Below are 20633 nucleotides of genomic sequence, written 5' to 3'. Positions count from 1 at the left end.
AATGAAGACTAGGAACGTTTCTCTTCGCCAGAAACCTCTTTACGGTAGTAGGTTATGAGATGACACGTTATCGTGAAGGAACCACTCACGCTTCAAATCTGGCCATTCTCACTCATCCAATTCTCTTCAGCAGTCAATTCAAAACATACAGATACAAATATGCCCTTACCGTCTGTCTTGCCGGGGCAAACTCTTTATGAATCACATCATCTGCGTTCAAAGATACAATCGACATCATTTTCACGTGCGAGTTTTGAAATAGCAGTTTCTTTGGTTCTGGCAAGTTTTTGCCAACCTACTTTGTCGTTTAGTGGTCGGGCGGTAAGCAAACCATCATGTCTCGTCACTGGTAACGATGTTTCCCAAAAATGTTCATTTTGTCCCATCAAACGAAGATTACGGCAGCAAGCAACGCGGTCATATTTCTGCTCTGTGGTCAAGACGCAAGGAACAAATCGCGCGGATTTTTCATTTTCCTAATTTTTCTATTGATTCTGACAAAGGAACATCGCAACATAAAAAAAAAACTGCTTTTCTACAGGCCATGACGAAGTTGGATGAATGTGAGTGTATCAAAAAGAACTGTATTTTTTCTTGAAAAATAAAAATAAATTATATCCATACATAAATTTATCTGGGTTTTATTGCAGCTATCAAGATTTTTTGAGTCGCACCTTGTACAATTATAAGACCTAAATCTTCAATAATATTGATAGTTTTTTGGTATATAAAAGATAAGAAAACTATGCATTATTCAACATAATGTTCTGTGATCGAGTACAGTCACAGCTGAAACAGATAACCGACTTTAGTGGGTTCCTTTTTAAAATATAATTTCAAGTAAGCACACTTAACATTCTATGCAATTGTAAAGCATTAATCTCCAGTCATGAAAAAATTAACTTAAAAGCGCGCTGTAGTACCCACAAGACTATCGGGTTAATAATGGTCAATTTCTGGAGAACATGCACCATTCAAACAGTAGGATATTTACACAACGGTCAACTCTGAAAATCTCGGTTGAACAATCACGCCTCATTCCACATACAACTTAAAAAAAAAAAAAAAAAAATACTTGAGAGGATGTCTTTATGGCAAGCTTCCTTACCACTTCAGAATTCAAAACCCGCAAAAAGTTGGCTTTACACCCAAGATCTCACCCGTTTTCAAAGTTCATTAAATCCTAGGGGAAACGGTGGGAATGATAGTGCATTCAAAATCGTGCTGAATACATCAAGTGATATTAGGACTATGGATAAAGATTCTGAACTGCAAATGTACCAAAAGACGCATGTATAGCTGTAAGAAAAAGATGTTTTATTATGAAAACTGGATTATCTTATAAACCAGACTTTGTAATGCGTAAATCAAACTTGCATACGCACAGTAACTCGCCTAGTTTGTCAGCACATTATGAACAATCCTTTGATGCTTGACCATGTACCATCGCAAGCTGAAGGTTCTTTTACAAAATTCACACATATGTGGTTTGCTATGGATTTTCATATGTCCCGTTAAATGGTCTTTTCTCTTGAAAGCTCGGCCGCAGATGGGACACTTGTGGGGCTTCATCATAAAATGCACTACAGAATGTGTGAGTAACAATTGCTTTCTTTTAAAAGTTCTCCCACATGTCATACACACATGGTTACTGCTCACGGTACTATCGTCGTGGAGCACAGTGTCACCGGCAGAGTAGAAGCCATGTCCACTTCTGATGCTGCACACTGGGATGTGGAACATTAGCTCATTGTGGCTCATAAACTTTCCCCTACACACACTACACGTATAGTCCTGTGCGGTAGCAATGTTCCAGTTGTTCTTGGGCGGAAGGGGAATGGATGATCCATGGTTGTACTGGTTGTTATATGAATTTAGGTGTTCCTCGGCCGCTCGACACCTGAAAGCATAAATCAAGCTCATCAGATGTTGGGGTCGGGATATTAAAACATAACAACTCTAATATGTTAGAAATTGTTACAAGAACTGTTAAAAAATTAACATCGCGTATTAATACACATTATTAAACTATAAATGATTACGCAAACGTGGTTTATATTTGATCTACTATAGAGATTCTTCAGGTGGTTAAAATTACGATATATTTAAATACAGTATACGTAAGTTACAGGTTTCTTAACGTAAACTACCCTTTCCTAGCAGGAATTGCCAGTACATGGTTCCTCAACCATAATAACGTTTCCGGATCTAGAAATTATTTTCAAGTAGTTTTCGTATATAGGACGAGAAAATTGTTTACATATTTATTTTCCGACAGCGCCCTATAACGTTATAATTTTGCCCTAAGTAAAGAGCAAGCTGAAAAAAAAAAAGGAAACTTTTGTCGAATGCTGAGCTGTTGGCAGTCTGAACAAAAAGAGTCAGAGCCTGGTGTGCGGAATAAGGAGGTGCATTACGTGCAACGGTATATACTTTTTTTAAAAAAGCCTCTATTATTCTGAACATATTTTACTCATAAAATTCCCATTATGTCTAGATACAACCATAAAGTTTATGGTGTACCCAGGGATGATACTGGCGATTACGTCCTTCCTCTCAAAAATCATAAAACTGCATGCATAAAATAATTAATTCCACTTTTTTTTTTTTTTATACCTATCTACACCCTGTTTCAAAAAGAATATACATATTACGAAGAATTATTCTGTCCAAACTATCGATCGCTGCGCCTCGGCTCGGTTATTGGAGAAATGAATACATAGTCTAGTTTATATTAATAGCCGCTAGATGTCAGTTGTCTTCTGTTTTGCTTGGTAACCGTCATATGTTTAAAATGGCTACTCCACAGCAGAAATCATTTTGTGTACTCGAGTTTGCGGAGTGCAATTCCGTGATTACACTGCAAAGACGTTTCAGGTTGAGATACCAAACTGATCCTCCGAATGGGTGGAACATTCGCAGATGGTATCGACAGTTTGTAGATACAGTATGTGTATGTAAAGGAAAGAGAACTGGTCGCCCTCGTGTTCCTGAAGAAAATGTTGCACGAATTCAAACTGCTTTCCAACGTAGTCCTTCAAAATCAACTCGTCGTGCCATTTGGGAGTTACAAGTGCCGACAACAACAATTTGGCGTATTTTGAGACGTCCGTTGGTTATGAAGCCGTACAAGTTACAACTGTTACAAGCTCTCCGTCTTGATGACAAACGCAAACGTGTGGCATTTTGTAACGATATTCTGGATGCTATTGACAATGATAACACTTTTACACAACGCATCGTGTTCAGTGATGAAGCGACTTTCCGTGTTAGTGGTCAGGTAAACAAACAAAATGTTCGAATTTGGGGCCTACAGAACCCACATGCAGTCATTGAAAATGTACGAGATTCGCTCAAAGTCAATGTGTTCTGTGCGATATCCCGATCATCTGTTTACGTTCCATTCTTCTTTAATGGAAACACGGTTAACAGCCAGCAGTATCTCGCTATGTTACAAAACTGGTTGTTTCCGAGGCTGCACGAAGACAACTTCATTTTTCAACAAGACGGCGCACCCCTTCACTGGAGTCGCCAAGTGCGTGAATATCTGAATGAAACTCTACCGAACCGTTGGATTGATCGTCAAGGAGCTGGCGACTTAGTATGTTTCAGCTGGCCTCCACGATCACCGGATTTGACATCCTGAGAGTTCTTCCTGTGGGGTTTCGTTAAAGACAACGTTTATGTACCACCACTCCCACAGAACCTGGAAGAGTTGAAGAACCGGATCCGTACTGCCATAACATCAGTGACGTAGGACATGCTTGCCCGAGTATGGGAGGAATTTGAGTATCGATGTGATATTGTTCGTGTCGCTGATGGAGGACATATTGAACATCTATAATTTGAACTTTGAACTTGAGAGGTTCGTAAATATGTGTGTAAAATTTCATATTCGTATCTCTTAAAGTTTAATACATATATGCATTCGAAATACGTATATTCTTTTTGAAACAGGGAGTATTTTAGATAATAACCCATCACATTTTCTTTTCTGGATACAGCATTGTACAACTGTGTCTAATTATTTTTCTAATACAACTAATGGATCACGATTCCTTCTCATCAAAATTTAGGCCTGATAGTAGACTCTTTTATTGCGGAAAATGAAAGAGAATGCTAATTGGACGCTATACGATACTTATATAAAAAATACGCATTATGTATCCAGAAAGATATTTCTTCTTGTTATATTATTTCGATCCTCTCTGGGGCCTCCCTAAGCATGTCCTTTACTGTTACTTTACTGTGCTGCTGTTACTTTTCTTGATCATTCATCATTTCTTGAAACATCAGAACGCAGAGTCTGCCAAAACCCAATAAATTCTTACGACTTGTAAATCCTCATACATCTTCACTTCTGGATATCTATTCTTAAAATTTGAAATTCAGAGGAACTAAGGTATAGAGAAACTATTTATGAGAAGAAGTCACAAATTAAAGGGACTTTCAAGAAAAGGTACATTTATTCTAATGATAGAAAACTGAAACATACATTATTTTTCTACATGATGTCCCCGCACTTCAACGCACTTTTTCTTCCAATGTTTCACAAGTTTTTTGATTCCGTCGGAAAAAAAAATTCGGTTGCACCTGTAACCAATTTTCCACCCATCAAGGACTTCTGCATCAGTTGCAAATCATCTTCACCTGAGCGCTTCCTTCAATGGTTCAAACATACGAAAATCGCTTAGAGCCAGGTCTAGATTGTATGGCAGGTGTTCCGGCAGTTCGAATGCCAACTCCTTCATTGTTTCGGCCGTCCGTTTGTCAGAATGTGGCCATGCGTTATCTTGCTGCAGGATGACACCTTTTCGCAGTTTTCCACGACCTTTGGATCTGACTGCAGGTTTCAGTTTAGTTCGCAACACATCACAGTAGTTCTCACTGTTCACGGTTTTGCCTCTTGGGGTGAAATGAACGGCTACCACACCTTCCATGTCCCAGAATAGTATTAGCATAATCTTGCCAGTTGATGGTTGACGTTTAAATTTCCTAACTTCTAGTGGTGATGGGTGTTTCCAAACCATGCTCGCAGTCTTACTTTCCGATTTGTGAAGTTTTCATCTACAGTAACGATTTGCTTGTAAAAATCCATCTCCCTCGCGACGATAACGGGCCAAATGTTTACGAGAGATCTCCAACCTTTCTGTCTTATCCTGCGCTAACAATTCTTTCGGGACCCACCTTGCAAACACTTTCCGAAAATTTAGCCTATCGTGTAAGATGGAATACACTGAACCATGACTGATATGTAAATTATTGGCGATTTCGTCTACTGTGATTCGTCTGTTTTCCATCACTATACTCTCAACGACTTTCAATTTGTCTTCAGTCGTTGACGTCGATAACCTGCTCGATCTTTCCTCGTCATATAAAGAAATTCTTTCCTGTTTGAAACTCTCTATCCATTCGTAGATCTTCCTTCGCGATAAACAACTGTCACCATTTTGTGCTTGCATTCGACGAATAATTTCCGCAGGTTTAATACCTTCCATAAACAAAATGCGAATCTCTGCCCTCATTTCCTCCTTGGTGCAGATCCATAATGGAGCTGCCATGTTCAACCGTCCGCTACACTCGTAACGACTACCGCGGGAATAAGAGTGACACGTTGCATAGAAGTGTTGTAGGCGAAAATAATTCAGCGCTGGATACTAGCAGTGTTACCAAACCCTAGTACGAGAAATTGCAAGTTTCATTACTTTTGACTTCCCCTTGTACGTACATACGAGTATGTTCGAACAAACATGTCTTCCAACACTAACCACAAAATGAGTCCTATTTGCATAAAAGTATCTTTCCACTATACACACTCAGCTTCCTGAAGGAACATAAATCAGAAAAGCAGAATAACAGGTATTAAGTTACGCATTTTGCAGAAGTGTATTTCCAAATAATTTTAATTTCCAAAATTAACAGAGAATGACGATGATAGAATTTTGCGGAAGAGCTCTTTTTTGTTCTTTCAGTAACCCGAGAAAAAGTTTTTTATATAAATAGGACTCTCTTTGTACTGTAGTATTGAAAGAACATGTTTGTTCAAACATATTCGGGATAGTTTCTCTATACTATATAAATGGCTAAGATTGAATTTTTAAGATTAGATATCCACAACTGAAGATATACAAAGATCTACTAGTCATAAGAATTTATTGAGGTTTCGGCATACTCAGCGTTCTGATGTTTCAAGAATGTCCTTCACGTGGATGAATGATAAAGAAAAGTATCACTAGCAAGAAAGGAAATGCTTAGGAAGGCCCCAGAGAGGATCGAAATAATATAACAAGAAATAATCTCTTCGGACACAAGGTCAGTGCTCATGTTTAATATATAGAAACAAAGTAGTTTGTTTTTGTATTATGGAAGCAGATTTTTGCTAGCTTCCATATTAACGTCAATACTGTACAGGGTGGCCCAAAAGTAGGTATTGCATTGATAAAGTATAATACTCTAGCTAGTAGGTTTATTTGCTTTGGTTGTTTCGAGCTTTAATTTATAAGTAAAAAGATATTAAGAACAAATAATAAAAAACTACGTCTATTTGATGGATAACAATAAGAAACGATATAAAAAGCAATAAGTTGATCAGTACGGGACTGTATACCTAGTTTTGGGCCACCCTGTTATTATAATAAAAGTGGTTAAAATAATAATGACACTTGCATAGCCGTCTAACATGATCTGGAACTGAGATATTTTGCGTCATTATTTACAAATGTCAAAAATGCTAACGGCAGAGACATGAACACAATCGCTATTTCTGGGAGGGGAAAAGAATTTGCTGTAGTTTTGAGTTTCTATCCCACAGCAGTCATTAAAAACAAAAAATCGAAATGGAACACGTCATTCTTGAAGAACTTAAAGAACAAATAATTTGATTTTTTTATCCACTGTTTTTTTTTTAAAAAAAATCAAATGTTGACATCTAGTTGTATGTTACAATTGGAATAGGTATGAAAGGCCGCAATCATGTGAGAACTGAAATTGAAATGAAAATTTTATACGCTACACTGTATTATGAAGAAATTTTATTACCCTTAATTGAGAATTCTGGTATCTAACGGATTCACAATGACACATAGGAAATAGTTTTTAAAATAAGATCGATCATTGCTTATATTTAAAGTTATCTATCACATCGGGACCTCTCTACAGGGTGTCAAGATACTATTTGAACAAACTTCGGGAGCTGATTCCCGACACCGAAATCAGCAATAAATAAATAAATAAAAACTTAGGAACTTTGGTCAGTGAGGGATAGTTCCGGCGATATAAGGTGCCGAAAGCGTGGGAAAATGAATTTCAGAGGGCTGTAATTTCAAAAACAACGCAACGTAGAGAGTGCGGTTTGGAACATGATACTCGAAGCCATACCTGCTCGATTGAAAAATGTATGTTTCAAACCTCCGCAACATGTGTGCGAGGGATTCTCCAACGAAACATAGGATTACTTGCCAGGTTATAGTAAATCCATACGTTCCTTTGGGGAATCCCACAAACACATCTTGCAGATGTTTGAAACATACATTTTTCAATCGAGCAGGTATGGCTTCGAGTGTCATGTTCTAAACCGCGCTCTCTACGTTGCGTTGTTTTATAATTACAGCCCTCTGAAGTTCATTTTCCCACGCTTTCGACACCTTATATCGCCGAAACTATCCATCAAAGTTCCAAAGGACTTTTTTTGCGGCTTCGGTGTCTGGAATCAGCTCCCGAAGTTTGTTCAAATAGTTCCTTACCACCTTGTATAGTAATGTTAGAGCATCTTAATTTTTTAAAGGATGAGGAGATTAAAGGGGATTCTTAGTTATATTCTTAATTGAAAATGGTGAATAGGCTAGTTTACCTCGATCCATAAGGGAGTACCAAAATTAAGTACTGTAAAAGTTTACCCGATTTTGTAAATTCTTTTACAACATAAGTTTTTACTTGAGAAAGTTAACCATAGTGGATGAAACATTGAAAGTTCAGCCAAAATACATTTGATTGAACACTAAAAACTGGTTTTCGGGTTTGCTTAGCTACAGAAAGTATATATAAAAATATTACTCATGTGATAAATACAAATGTAAGATTCTACACCAGCAGTTTCTTGATACTTTGAGCTACTAGTAATTTCTTATACATGAATTTACAACAAATACTAGGATATTGGAATAATTGAAATGAATAATGTCTCGCAAAACTGGAAGGAATTCTTCTAACCACAATGATTTTTGAAAGGGCATTGCATGTAACGTCACAGGACCACCACACATGATGTGCTGTCCAAGCTGTCAATACGTATACAATAGATCCAGTGTCAAAATGAAACACACTATATAACATGCTGAAAGAATAAGGTTACCAGCATTCATAAAGAAGGTGTGGCTCATGAAGAGATTATTTGTTAGTGGCACGTGAATCTTAACACACTCTGGATGATAAGCTCAGTTGGTTTCAGACAAGCTCCTCAAGGACAGTGCTGAAGTTAACTTACATCGAAATATTTGTATAATAGCCGACAAACCATACCACAGTTGTTTGGAGCTTCAATTCATAGGAGTAAACTAAAAGATTCTGTGTATCGGATTGCCACTGCAGTAAACATTATCTGCAGTATACAAAGACTACAGAAAAGCACCCTCAAGAACTATCCCAGTACTCACAAAAATAGAGTGTTGTGGACTACAACTGGAGTTGCTGGTCACGTTTTCCTCGACTGGTTTATGCTTATATAAATCGTCACTGTGCTCAGCTAAGGCAAATTAGTCCATCATTTGCACAAAAATATCATACTAGTAAACAAGTGTCACCCGTTGCGTCATAATGTTCTTCCACATCCTCCATATTTATCCAAGGAAATTCACTTAACAGAATAGAGGTCCATTTTGGTGTTATTTCTTGGCATCACGGCAGCCTGATTTTTTTTTTTTTCATCGTGGATCTAAGTTTTAGCAGAGAAATGGCAATGCAAAGAAGGACTCTTTACCCACGCGGGTATTGATGTTCTTAATACCTCAACACCCGAAAACAAGATGTTCATTCTACATAAATGTCAAACTAGCCCAATACTTGGAATACAGGGTTATTCAAAAAGAAAGAACAGATTTCAAACATTTATTTCTTCCAAACTACAAAAGATAGAAACATGATTCGAACGTTACTTGATTAAGAAAAGTTTACAATTTTAAACAGCCCGGATATAAGTTCCAATCACGGCCGCATTGGCGCTGTTGTTTGTTGTTTGTCTGTAGTGAAATGGCAGCGTCACCACAGAAGAAGTCTTTTTGTGTGCTACAATTGGCAAAACTTGAGTCCATTGTTGCAGTTCAGCGAGCATTTCGCCGTCAGTTTAATAAACAACCGCCGCATCATAAGCAAATTTACGAGTGGCATCGAAAATTCGTAGAAGATGGTTGCATCTGCAAAGGGAAAAACACGGGACGTCCACGCACATCGAACGAGAATATCGAGCGTATTCGTTCACTTTACGAAAGGAGCCCAAGGAAATCCACATCACAAGCAAGCAAAGAACTTAACATTCCTCAACCAACGGTATGGCGAGTTCTAAAACATCGTCTGCACATGAAGCCATACAAACTGCAGTTATTGCAAGCATTGCATCCTGATGACCACAACAAAAGGTACGAATTTTGCATTAGCATGTTAGATGATATGGAAGAAGACAATTTTGCTCAACGATTATTTTTTTCCGATGAAGCCACTTTTCATCATTCTGGTAAAGTTAATCGCCATAACGTTAGAATTTGGACAAGTGAAAATCCTGCGGCAGGTATTCAACATGAAAGAGATTCACCAAAGATGAACATCTTCTGTGCGATATCTGTAAGCAAAGTTTATGGGCCTTTCTTCTTCATGGAGAAAACTGTGACAGGATTAACCTATCTACACATGCTTCAAAACTGGTTATTTCCCCAACTTGAAGATGATTCAGATGACTTCATCTTCATGCAAGATGGTGCCCCACCTCATTTCTCTAACCACGTTCGACGTAACTTGAATGACACCATTCCAGAACGTTGGAAGAGGAGGAGCAGCAGATCAACTTTATCGCCGGTGGCCTCCCAGGTCTCCAGATCTCACTCCGTGTGATTTTTATTTATGGGGTTACGTAAAAGACCGTGTTTTTATCCCTCCTATGCCTGACACTCTTGAAGGTCTACGACATCGAATTGTTGAAGCTGTGAATTCGATAACTAGAGACCAGCTGATTCGTGTGTGGCAAGAAATGAGCCACCGTTTTGACATTTGTCGTGTAACACACGGTGCTCATATTGAATGCACACCATAATTACTAACAATAAATTGTAAACTTTTCTTAATCCAGTAACGTTCAAATCATGTTTCTATCTTTTGTAGTTTGGGAGAAGTAAATGTTTGAAATCTGTTCTTTCTTTTTGAATAACCCTGTATTTTGTTGCTAGAATTAGGATGCTTCATTTTGATATCTTTCTGTTCGAGAAAGTCACGTAGTTTCTAATGATAGCTGGGATACAATTTTCTTTTTCTCCATTTTGACAATATCCCAGTTACTATTCAAGTGTTGTCAAATTAACGTTTTTACTATGTTAGTACAGAGGAAACATTATAATCCAAAATCGAAACCTAATCATTCAGTTGTCTTCCCAATTCGAATCTGGGTTATGCAATTAAAAAAAAAAAAAAAACTTTTAGCATTTCTTACGATGAACACCGAACTTTTGAAGCCTTATTGAAAATGATGGAATAAGAAATAAAAGGGGGAAACTGGAAAGTGTTCGACGGCAGCGCTGTCTTTTAATGAAGAAGTTTTTCGCTAGGGAACACAGTATTTCGGTATCAAGTAGAAATGTCATGTACGAACTTTGGTAAAAGGTACAAAGGGCATTCAATAAGTTTTGGATATAGTATGTTTATTAGTTGTAATATGATTGTGAAATTTTAGCAAGTTTCCTTGGCTTCAAAGTGTTTCCTATTTTCGCAGGTAAACCACAATAAACACTGAAGTAGACATCAGGACCTGACAATGGTCGGTAAGGAAATTTCTACTCAAAACCGGTGATGGATCAGGCACATCAATTCACAAGAAGCTGTTTATATGGATCACATATTGGATCCAACGTTAGTTGCAGCTGTTTTAAAAAGCTAGACTTTCCAGATCAGGCCAGAAAATTATGGCCTCTTCTTTCTGAGTTCAGTGTGATGTCATCTTCATAGACTTCTTTGAACATAATTCCACAGCTAACAAGGAACGTTATTATTTGTCACTGTATAAGGTACGACGTGCTTCCCAGACTAAGAGACCGGAGCTGCAAGGTAAGGTCATCAAACTCCATCATGACAATCCCAAGCGTCACTCAACCATGATGACACAGCAGAAAATTACGAAAATAGGTTGGGAAGTCGTTCATAAGCCTCCCTATTGTCCAAACTTGGCTCCTACGAATTTCTTTCTGTTGAGTCATCTGAAGGCCCACCTGTGAGGAAAAACATTCGACAGTGATAAGGCCCGCATTGCTTGCGTGAAACAATAGTGTACAAGTCATACACCTGAATTTTACTGGACAACTGGCGTCACTATTTATGATTTCAGCTACTAACGCGTTGTCAACTGAACGATCATTTGTTTCAATTGTATGGCAAAAAACAGTCTCCTGTTATTTGTTGCTATGTGTAAGTGATGTTATGAAGTGAAGATTTCTAACTAGAACTTATTTAAAACATATCAATTATTTAAGAAAACAATATTACAATGTACTACAAGAGCATCATATTTTCGGTGTGCGAAATAATGTCTTGTTTTTATTGTTTATATAAATTAACTAATTCTAATAGGACAACTATCTGAAGTGTTATAACGACATAATATATAAAAAGAGTCAAAATACGGAAGGTAATTGGTTTTCGGCAACTCAGAAAAATTTAAGATTTCGGCATCTAAGGCCATGCTAGTCCCTCACGTATGAGGGATGACGTCCCTCGGTGAGCACACTATCCGGGGAAAGGGAAGGAATGAAGCGGCCTAGGACCTATACTGTACGTTAGGTACTAACACTGCATTTACGTGGTGTGAATGAGGAAAACCAGGACAAACCTCATTCAGAATGGCTGGCATAAAAAAGTTTTTACACCTTTTCGACAGAGGAGTATTATTACTGAAGCTATGACATGTGAACGGAAGATAAAATTATAAAGCCTTCCAAAGAAAAAGAATGTATTTTATGAATCAATGAACAGTGACGAAAAAGGCAAACGATTCTGTACTGTATACAGCAGAAGTGGAAATGCTGATTAAAACGATTCGAGAACTTTGAAATGCAGACCATGAATGGAAACCATGCCCATTATCAAAGTGTTAGGAATAACAGGAAAAATACGACACAGATTCGAAATTGTATTTTGATAGAGATGAATAAAATAGTGGAGGGATGATATCATGAACACAAAATGAAATTAACAACCATAACGGAACTAATTATTGTCGAATATTTAATCATGATGTTGAAATTAAGCCAAGTTCAAGTCAGATTTGCTTCCAATTAAGTAAACCAGGCTAGCACAACAAGGCTCACACTGAAATACTGGTACTGATTTTTTTAATTGAATAAATTAATTGTTCCTCACCCTCAACATCACAAACATTATCATTAACGGTTAAGTTTAGAAGTAAAAACAAGAATGTTAGGGAAAAAAAAGAAAGGATTGCCATCTTGGCCAATAATTAGTTTTTGAATCAGGAGCCACAAAATTTTTGAACAGTCCCTAAACCGAGTTTTCGTATTTTCTACGGAATAAGCACACCATACTGAGTTAAGTGATAGTTTGGGTTTGGCTACACTGTATGTAGTTTTCCAGATACAAGGCGTACAAGAAAATTTTTGATTCAAATATATTGAATCTTTTGATCCAATAATTTTCTTAATCGACCTCCACAATCTCCATATCCGTAACGCTTTCCTGTTTATTTTATAAATATAATATAACAGGGTGTCTACTAAAATTTCAAAATGAAATTTTGTGACTTTTTCGTGACCTTTTCTTTCCCAAACCATAAAATTTAGTCACATTCTCAAGAGCGAATTTGGGTGCGAATTGGGCTGAATTTTCATGCATGCGACAGAAGCGTGCTTTGCTTGCAATTTGGTAGCATCTAAAGCCGACCATAGCAATTTTGCTGGTTGAGTTTTGCCGTTTTATAGAACAAAATTTTCCAGTCTATACTTATATTTGTACAGATAAAAAAAATCGTGACCCAAAAGCTAAATTTCGTGACTTTTTCTTAACTTTCATGACCGTTTTCTGATTTCGTGACTTTTTCGTGATCGATAGACACCCTGCATAAGCTTACTTCCTTGTTGTAAATACTTATTGTTATAAGTCAAACTTCTGTATTTGGAATACAATAAAGCATTAATATCAAACAGTAATTGTACACTAACGGTAACTTTAATATATTCGCATTCTATATACTTATAAACACAAAGTAGTAAACATGTATTGTAATTTGGCCTTTCTCTTTGGTTATCTACAATCAACAAACCTAACTTATTATTATTTTTTGTAGTAATTGATTTTTATTTTTATTTATTTAATTTGTTCTTTTTTTCTTTTCAAAGGCTGAACTTATAATATATTTCGGCCCTCTAAGATTTTTTATTTCTAAAGAAGCTGTTTTATATGATGTCCAACCAATGGCCTATTGCCTATACATATACGAAAAACTATAAAAATGTATGTTGCTAATTATTTAATAATAAATACATAATAAGATTTACAAGCAACAATGGACTCTAGTACGTAAAAGGTCGATAGTTCACTCAACTGATAAAAATGCACTTTTTATTGGTCCTCTAGGCTGGTCGCGGTTCCGCGTTATACACAAGAAAGCTTTCACACACGCACTAACTAAAAATGCTTGGGAGCAGCCTAACTGTGATTTTTGAACAACAAGGGTAGAAAAAGGAACCAGAACATGGAACTTCCGGGTAGAGAAAAAGTGACCTCAAGAGCCATCTATCCACAAAAATTGCCACTACAAATATCTCTGTTAGAGAATTTCACTGTCAGTAGATACAAATTTGAATATAAGGCTGTGTTTAGAATTATTATTAATTACGCAGCAGAGGCCGGAATGATCCAAACAGAAGCCTTTTTTCTTCTTTTCGAATCTGTCTTGATTCTTTGGGGTGTTCTTCTCCCGAAATTCCCTGATTCATTTTAATTTCCATAACTTTAAAGGTCAGTGTGAACCCTGCAGAAACAACACGAGAAGGAAAAAAGACAGAAAAGGATTATATACATATTTTTATTTTCTTATTTCTCTACTTTCATGGTTATTTAGTCGCAAACGAAGCTTTGGAGCCAGTAGTTCAACTGATTAGTCTATACCTCTCACTATCTGTGGGCACATTTGAACTGAATTTATTATTATGCTGTATCTTTGACACGATTTGTTATAGTTATACCTAACAGTTTATACTATTAACGTATTTATACTTGTCACAACTTTCCCGCTCTGAAGTCACTGCATGAGAGAAATTCTAAATTCCATTAAACAAAGGAACATAAAAGTGTGAAAATGAAATCAAATGAAATCTTTGAGTTTCAAGTCCCACGATTATGCCTGTTAGGTTAAAGGAGACGATGATTAAAGCAAGTGAATGATGGAAGAATTGGTGGGCGAGGAAGTGGGAGGAAACGGGAGTACCTTGAGAAAACCTACAAGCAAGATGTTGTCCATTGGCCAAGATCGAACCAGTATCCCACGCACCAGAGGTAAGCGCTCTACTAATGAGCCACTGTGACCCCACAAAAAAGTATGACAAAGAATAAAAATACAGAATTTGCCTCCGCCTTTCAGTGTTTTATGGCAGCATCTAACCGAAACATTACATTTCCCAATATCTTAATTCAACACTATGCATGACTGAACACTGTCAGAAAGGGTTGTCTTATGAGCAACCAGATCAAAATAATCGTAAGAGGTGTTCACATTCTGACAAGGTAAAGTACGGGTTAAAAGCAATAACTAATTGACTGGTTTGTAATTAATCGATTATAGACTTACAAACTTATAATAATAAGGGCAAATATTGTCTTACAGAATATTTCTCTGTTAGATATATTGCTCTAATGTCTAGAAAAATACACAAATCTATAGATTTACACAACATTTCAGGTGTCACAGTTGGTCAGTAGTAAAGCACTCACCTCTGGTGCACGGAGTCCCTGGTTCGATCCCAGTTCCTACCAAGTAAACTTTGTGGTGGACAAACACCGTGTGAGTGAGTTTCTTCGGGATTCTTTCACTTCCTCCTACTTTCCCATTTCAGCATTATCATCTATCTCATCTTTATCGTCTACCTTAGCCTCGGTGTATGGTAGTGAAATGTTAAATAAATAAATACAAAATAAAAAAAGTAAACTGTTACCGCCCCCATGAAACTTCATAACGAGGAACTACATAATTTATATGGTTTACCAAACATGTTAGGATCATCAAATTTAGGAGGCTCAGATGGGCAGGTCATGTAGCCGGGATGGAAGAAAGTAAGAACGCTTTCAAAGTTTTAACTGGAAAACCAATCGGAAAACGACCATTAGAAAGACCTAGGCGCAGATGGGAGGAATAATATCAAGATGGATCTCGCAGATATAGGAATACAAAATAGAAACTGGACCCAGTTGGCTAAGTATAGGAGCTTTAGTGAACGTGGCATTGAACCTCCGGGTTTGGCCATAGAGTTAGTTTAGTTACCGTCCCCATTCACAGGAGCAATGCAATATGACAATTTCACTAAAGCAACTCAAGCTCACTAGATAAAGTATATGAACCACTATACTTCGAAAGGTTTTCAGAAGATACAAAGTCATTATTCATTTGAGAATCAAGCACCGACAATTCTTTTCTTTTCCAGAAAGGGAATTTATATGTTCAGCTCACACATCAAAACATGTTATACGGCAGTGTAGCGTGACGATTTAGAATTTTTGCTTTTGTATAGCAGACCCGAGTTCAGTTGCCGGTGGGAGCACATTTGGTTCGGATCTTACGTTAAATTGTAAATCTTATACAGCCTCGTTGTCTAAAGTATGTGCAGCATGAAACAAAAGAAAAAAGATCAGTAGTGACCAGCTATTTGAATATAAAAGTAAACGCATTAAATGCCGTCGTAGTACCTCGCAATATGATTCTGATGAGTGACCGATCAGTCACGTACGGACACTTATAGTGTATTCACTCAATAGGAATGCAGTCCGGCACATGTCTTTGAAATTCCCATGCTGAATTTTACAACAGTCTCTCTTCCTCACTTTTTTGACCGCATTTGCGGGATTGTAAGTCTTAACATCCACTATGTCTATTCTTTCTTCCCAATACTATGGCTAATATGAAACAGATGTCAGGGAATGTAAGAACAAGGAAGCTGGTCTTGGGGACAGGAAATCGAGCACTAATTTAAAGGACAGCATTTGGGACTGTAGCAACTAATACTCCATGTGGATTTGACAAGCGACTGCCAATTGTTTGAAATGAGGATTCTGGTTGGACATTTAGTTATCGGAGGTGTTTTCTCCAGGATCCCTCGGACGATGACTTATGGCATGAGCCACCCCAAGTAGAAGGCGGCATTCTTTATATACTAACTGCACTCCGATTGAAGAAACAAACTATACGTATTTTAGGATACGTACGGAATTCAAAAATAATAGAAGATACGAACTCACCGCACTTAGTTCCTCGCTCAATTTTTCAGCAGTAAATGAAATTAACAGCCTAATCAATCAACTACGTTTGGATTCTTTTCCCCCGAGATAAACAATTAACGACCAGCACGTAGTGGGTCACCACCTCAGAGCAAACTGACTTATCAAAATGAACAATCGTTAGAATAAATCGATTCTACGAAACAGCTTCTACGAAAATTAAAATATGCAAATATATAAATAAATAAATAAATAAAAGATCCGAAAATATTCGAAAACGCGAAGTTTAAACATCTATCTGTGGAAACCACACAGCAGTTGAGGAAAGAATAATCTTCAGTTCATTATTTTTCATTTAAAATTTAAAATCATCATTAACAGGTAGTAGTATTCTTTAAAAATGTCACATTTAAACAAACCAAGGGCTTTAATATCATAAACAGGAAATAAGTGATAAGAGTTCTGCATGTTAATTTCATTGTAACTTTTAAGTTCTTAATTGGGCAATATTTCGTTCACGTTCACGTTAGTTTTCAATTTAGCAATTAATAACTTTGGGTTATGAGAAAATATCTGGTTCGATGATACCACAGAAACAAATATGAACTCAATAAAATTAACTTCACTGATATTACCTTGTTGATAAAACATCTAACTGGCAAGGATAGGAATAGATGTAAATTTAATGTCAATCTAGTAATCAGGCTTTTCTTTTTTTTTACGCTAGCTTTTATTATTCTTGCGTGTATTTTGCTATCGTTTACTTATTCACATCCTGATTAAACTATCACGTATAAATTCTCAAAGAGGCTTTTACGATGTATGCTCTATTGAAACGAGAGACCGAATTTTATCTGTCAAAATTCTATCATTCGGAAAACTGTCCAAAAACACAATATTCTTTCATTATTATCGAATCCATTGGCAATGTTTAAAAACATTAGTTACAAAGACGTATGCATTTTTACGGTTCAATCATCCCTCTGTTTCACGGACTTCAATTGACATATTTCGAAAGCAACAAGCACGATTTGAAGCGGCCGATTTGAAAAATAATAAATGTTCAACAAAAATGTGTATATTTACAGTGTACATGTATTTTTCACTATCACACTGGATAGTGTGCTCAAAAGTATAATACTGTATTACTCTTCTCTCTTTTATAATGCAATTGTGATTATTACTACTGCAGACTCAGTACGGTATCGAAATTTACGGACAATCGGAAATATTGAACCGTTATTGCCTCCTTTTTGTCCATTAAAACAAGGGATGAGTATATTTCAAACACTTTCACTCAAGCCAACGTGTCAAAATGTAAGGTTATTTACAGGGTAGGCCAAAAGTCACGAAGGGATTATAACTATGAATAAGTTTTTTATTTATCATTACTTTCCATTGATATTTCACAGACATAAAGACCAAGGATGGGACATTGTTTACATTTATGTGTGGAACATAATCTCAGGTAGGTGTCCACCATTATGGGCTTCACATATTCGCGCCCATCGTAATCTCTAGAAACAAACAAAATAGCCCTCCCGTTTGCCTGACTTCAGTCTACTTGATTATTTTCTTTGAGGCTATCTGAAGGACAAAGTGTATGTGAAGAAAACCCCAACAATACAGCAGTTCAAAGACAATATTTGTGCAGAAATGCGGGCATTCTCGGGCCAAAATTGTTGACCCCGTATCTTGAATATTGTGCCACACATGACACCTACCTGAGATTATGTTCCAGACATAAGTGCGAACAATCACTCATTCTTGGTCTTTAAGTCTGTGAAATATCAATGGAAACTAGTGATAAATAAACAAATAAATAAAAGTTACTCATAGTTATAACCTTCGTGACTTCTGGTCTACCATGTATAAGTTTCTAGAATTCGTTTCTTGTCTTTTTTCCCTCCTACTTAAAAAACCAACATTACACTACAAAATCCATATTTCTTTTAGCATACGAAACCCAGATAGCGAAGTCAGTATATGCACTTTGCAAATTTATACTATAATGGCAAACTCCTTTCCAACTAACGCTAGTAAACTATTTAACCTATTATATGAGGGACGAAAATAAAGTAGTGACAACACAGTAATCTGAATACGTTCAACTGAGACGATAGTTGAACTATACGAGTGTATGTGGTAACATAAGTAGGTCTAGCAAGTAATCATGTAACGATAACATGAATGACATAGTATGTAGCGTTCCTATGTACAGGGTTAGCATAAATGATTCATTCGTTTTGAAAAGGATATATTTTCAAAAGTATTACACGTACACACATAAAATAAATATTAAAAGAACCACAAACTCAGCAAGTTTGTGTATATTCCACGTGGCAGCCGGGGGGGGGGGCACACGACGGCGCACCCTCTCATTGGCACATCCTGCATCACTGGATTGGGTATATTGGTGAGAATGACCTAGTTTTGTTCCCCTGGACTCCCATATCTCCTGATTTAACGCCCTGCGACTTCTTCCTGTGAGGATATGTTAAAGACCTTGTTTACGTACCCCCACTACCCCAATCCTTAGTCGAGCTCAAAGAACGCATCAGTGCTGCAGTGCAGACAACTGACAGGCCTATACTACAAAATGTATGGAATGAGCTGAGGTATCATCTAGACGTGTGTCGTGTCACTAAAGGGACACATATTGAATATTTGTAGAGGATGTATAAACTTTATGAGTTTGTGGTTCTTTTCATATATCTTTCATATGTGTACTTTTCAACTTTTGAAAATATAGTCTTTTCAAAATGAATGAATCATTTATGCTAACCCTATATTGCTGGGTATAGCCATCAAAACAATGTTTGGGTAAAGTTATAGTAGTTCGGTACACTCTCATTTGGACGGGTACGAAAGTGGCAATGACACAATTACTTTTTTTTATCTGAAGTGGTGTGAGAACAGATAGTATACTTCTCGGAATCTCATCATTTCCATCAATAGAAAGCCAAAAAGAATACATCCAACTCTAGACGCCGTTACACAAATGCAATACAAGCAAAAAATGCTTTAAAAAAATGTTTCATCTAGTTGCCGGAACATTCTATCTCACTGGCCATGTGAAACTAAATTGATCCCGAGACCTGAAGTAATTTCGCAGTCGTAGGTTTTGTAATGCGCACTAGTTTTTCTTCTTTATTTGAGTATTACAGTGCTTTATAATCATCAACTCCTCCAATCACATTCAAGGTCTCCCAAAACGAGGTAGACAATACTAACTTTCCACTCGTATTGCCACTACTTCATTTACATTCCTCGAGTTTACTTACTAAAAATTTATGTACAATTTATTCTAATATACTTACCTAAATAGATTTTATAAACTTCTTCAATTCTTCTCTTTCAGACATCAGACATCATCTACATGATCTATTTCAGGAAACAAAATGGTGGCACTTCTAAGCTGAAACGTCGAAGTTTGAAACACAAGAAAAATCTACTCTCAGAGTTACTTAAACGTTGTATACGTGTTCATAGATAGTGAACGACAGGCTCCGAAGCTTCATTTCCGTTAAAATCCGCCAAGAAAGTTCATATAATTTCACATAAAAAGTAAGACTATCTGACACAACTGAATACGGAAATCTGTAAATTTACGAATAGTAATCCGAGGTTTCTTACCACTTTTTAAAGTAAGATCCATACAGAACGGTGCACTTCAACTGGTAAATATAATGTAATATTTAAAAACGAACACCAATAGGGAAAAAAGACTTTAACGTATACGTAATTACACAATATAGATAGATAGAGCGGCAGTAATGAAATACGTACAGTAATTTTCTTTTTCCTTTTTCTTTTTTGCCATTTCTCTGACAAATTAGGACGACAATTTTTGTCGTGATAAGTACACACATTAATCCTGAGTTCCAAATGATATTGTACATTTAAATAGCAGTAAAATGGGAAAAGTATCGGATTTCGTA

The 20633-nt window shown here is 36.7% G+C and overlaps 1 protein-coding gene across 4 annotated transcripts in view; it reads right to left on the bottom strand.

The window, feature by feature from the left end:
- The window catches only part of LOC145690777 (uncharacterized), a 97948-nt gene that overhangs the window by 38262 nt on the left and 39053 nt on the right, over positions 1-20633 (bottom strand). Inside the window, exon 4 of one of the 4 annotated variants that reach the window (XM_081766030.1) lies at positions 1386-1900. The exons of the other annotated variants lie outside the window; for them this stretch is intronic. Coding sequence (XP_081622156.1) covers positions 1396-1900 — 505 coding nt within the window. The 3' untranslated portion in view covers positions 1386-1395. The remainder of the gene's footprint in view (positions 1-1385; positions 1901-20633) is intronic. 4 annotated transcript variants of the gene reach the window in all.

This window comes from Thermobia domestica, chromosome 7, assembly GCF_964235325.1.
Source record: "Thermobia domestica chromosome 7, izTheDome1.hap1.1, whole genome shotgun sequence".
Taxonomy (NCBI): Eukaryota; Metazoa; Arthropoda; class Insecta; order Zygentoma; family Lepismatidae; genus Thermobia; species Thermobia domestica.
The sequence above is the reverse complement of the archived record's forward strand: the minus strand, read 5'-3'. Positions and strand labels throughout refer to the sequence as shown.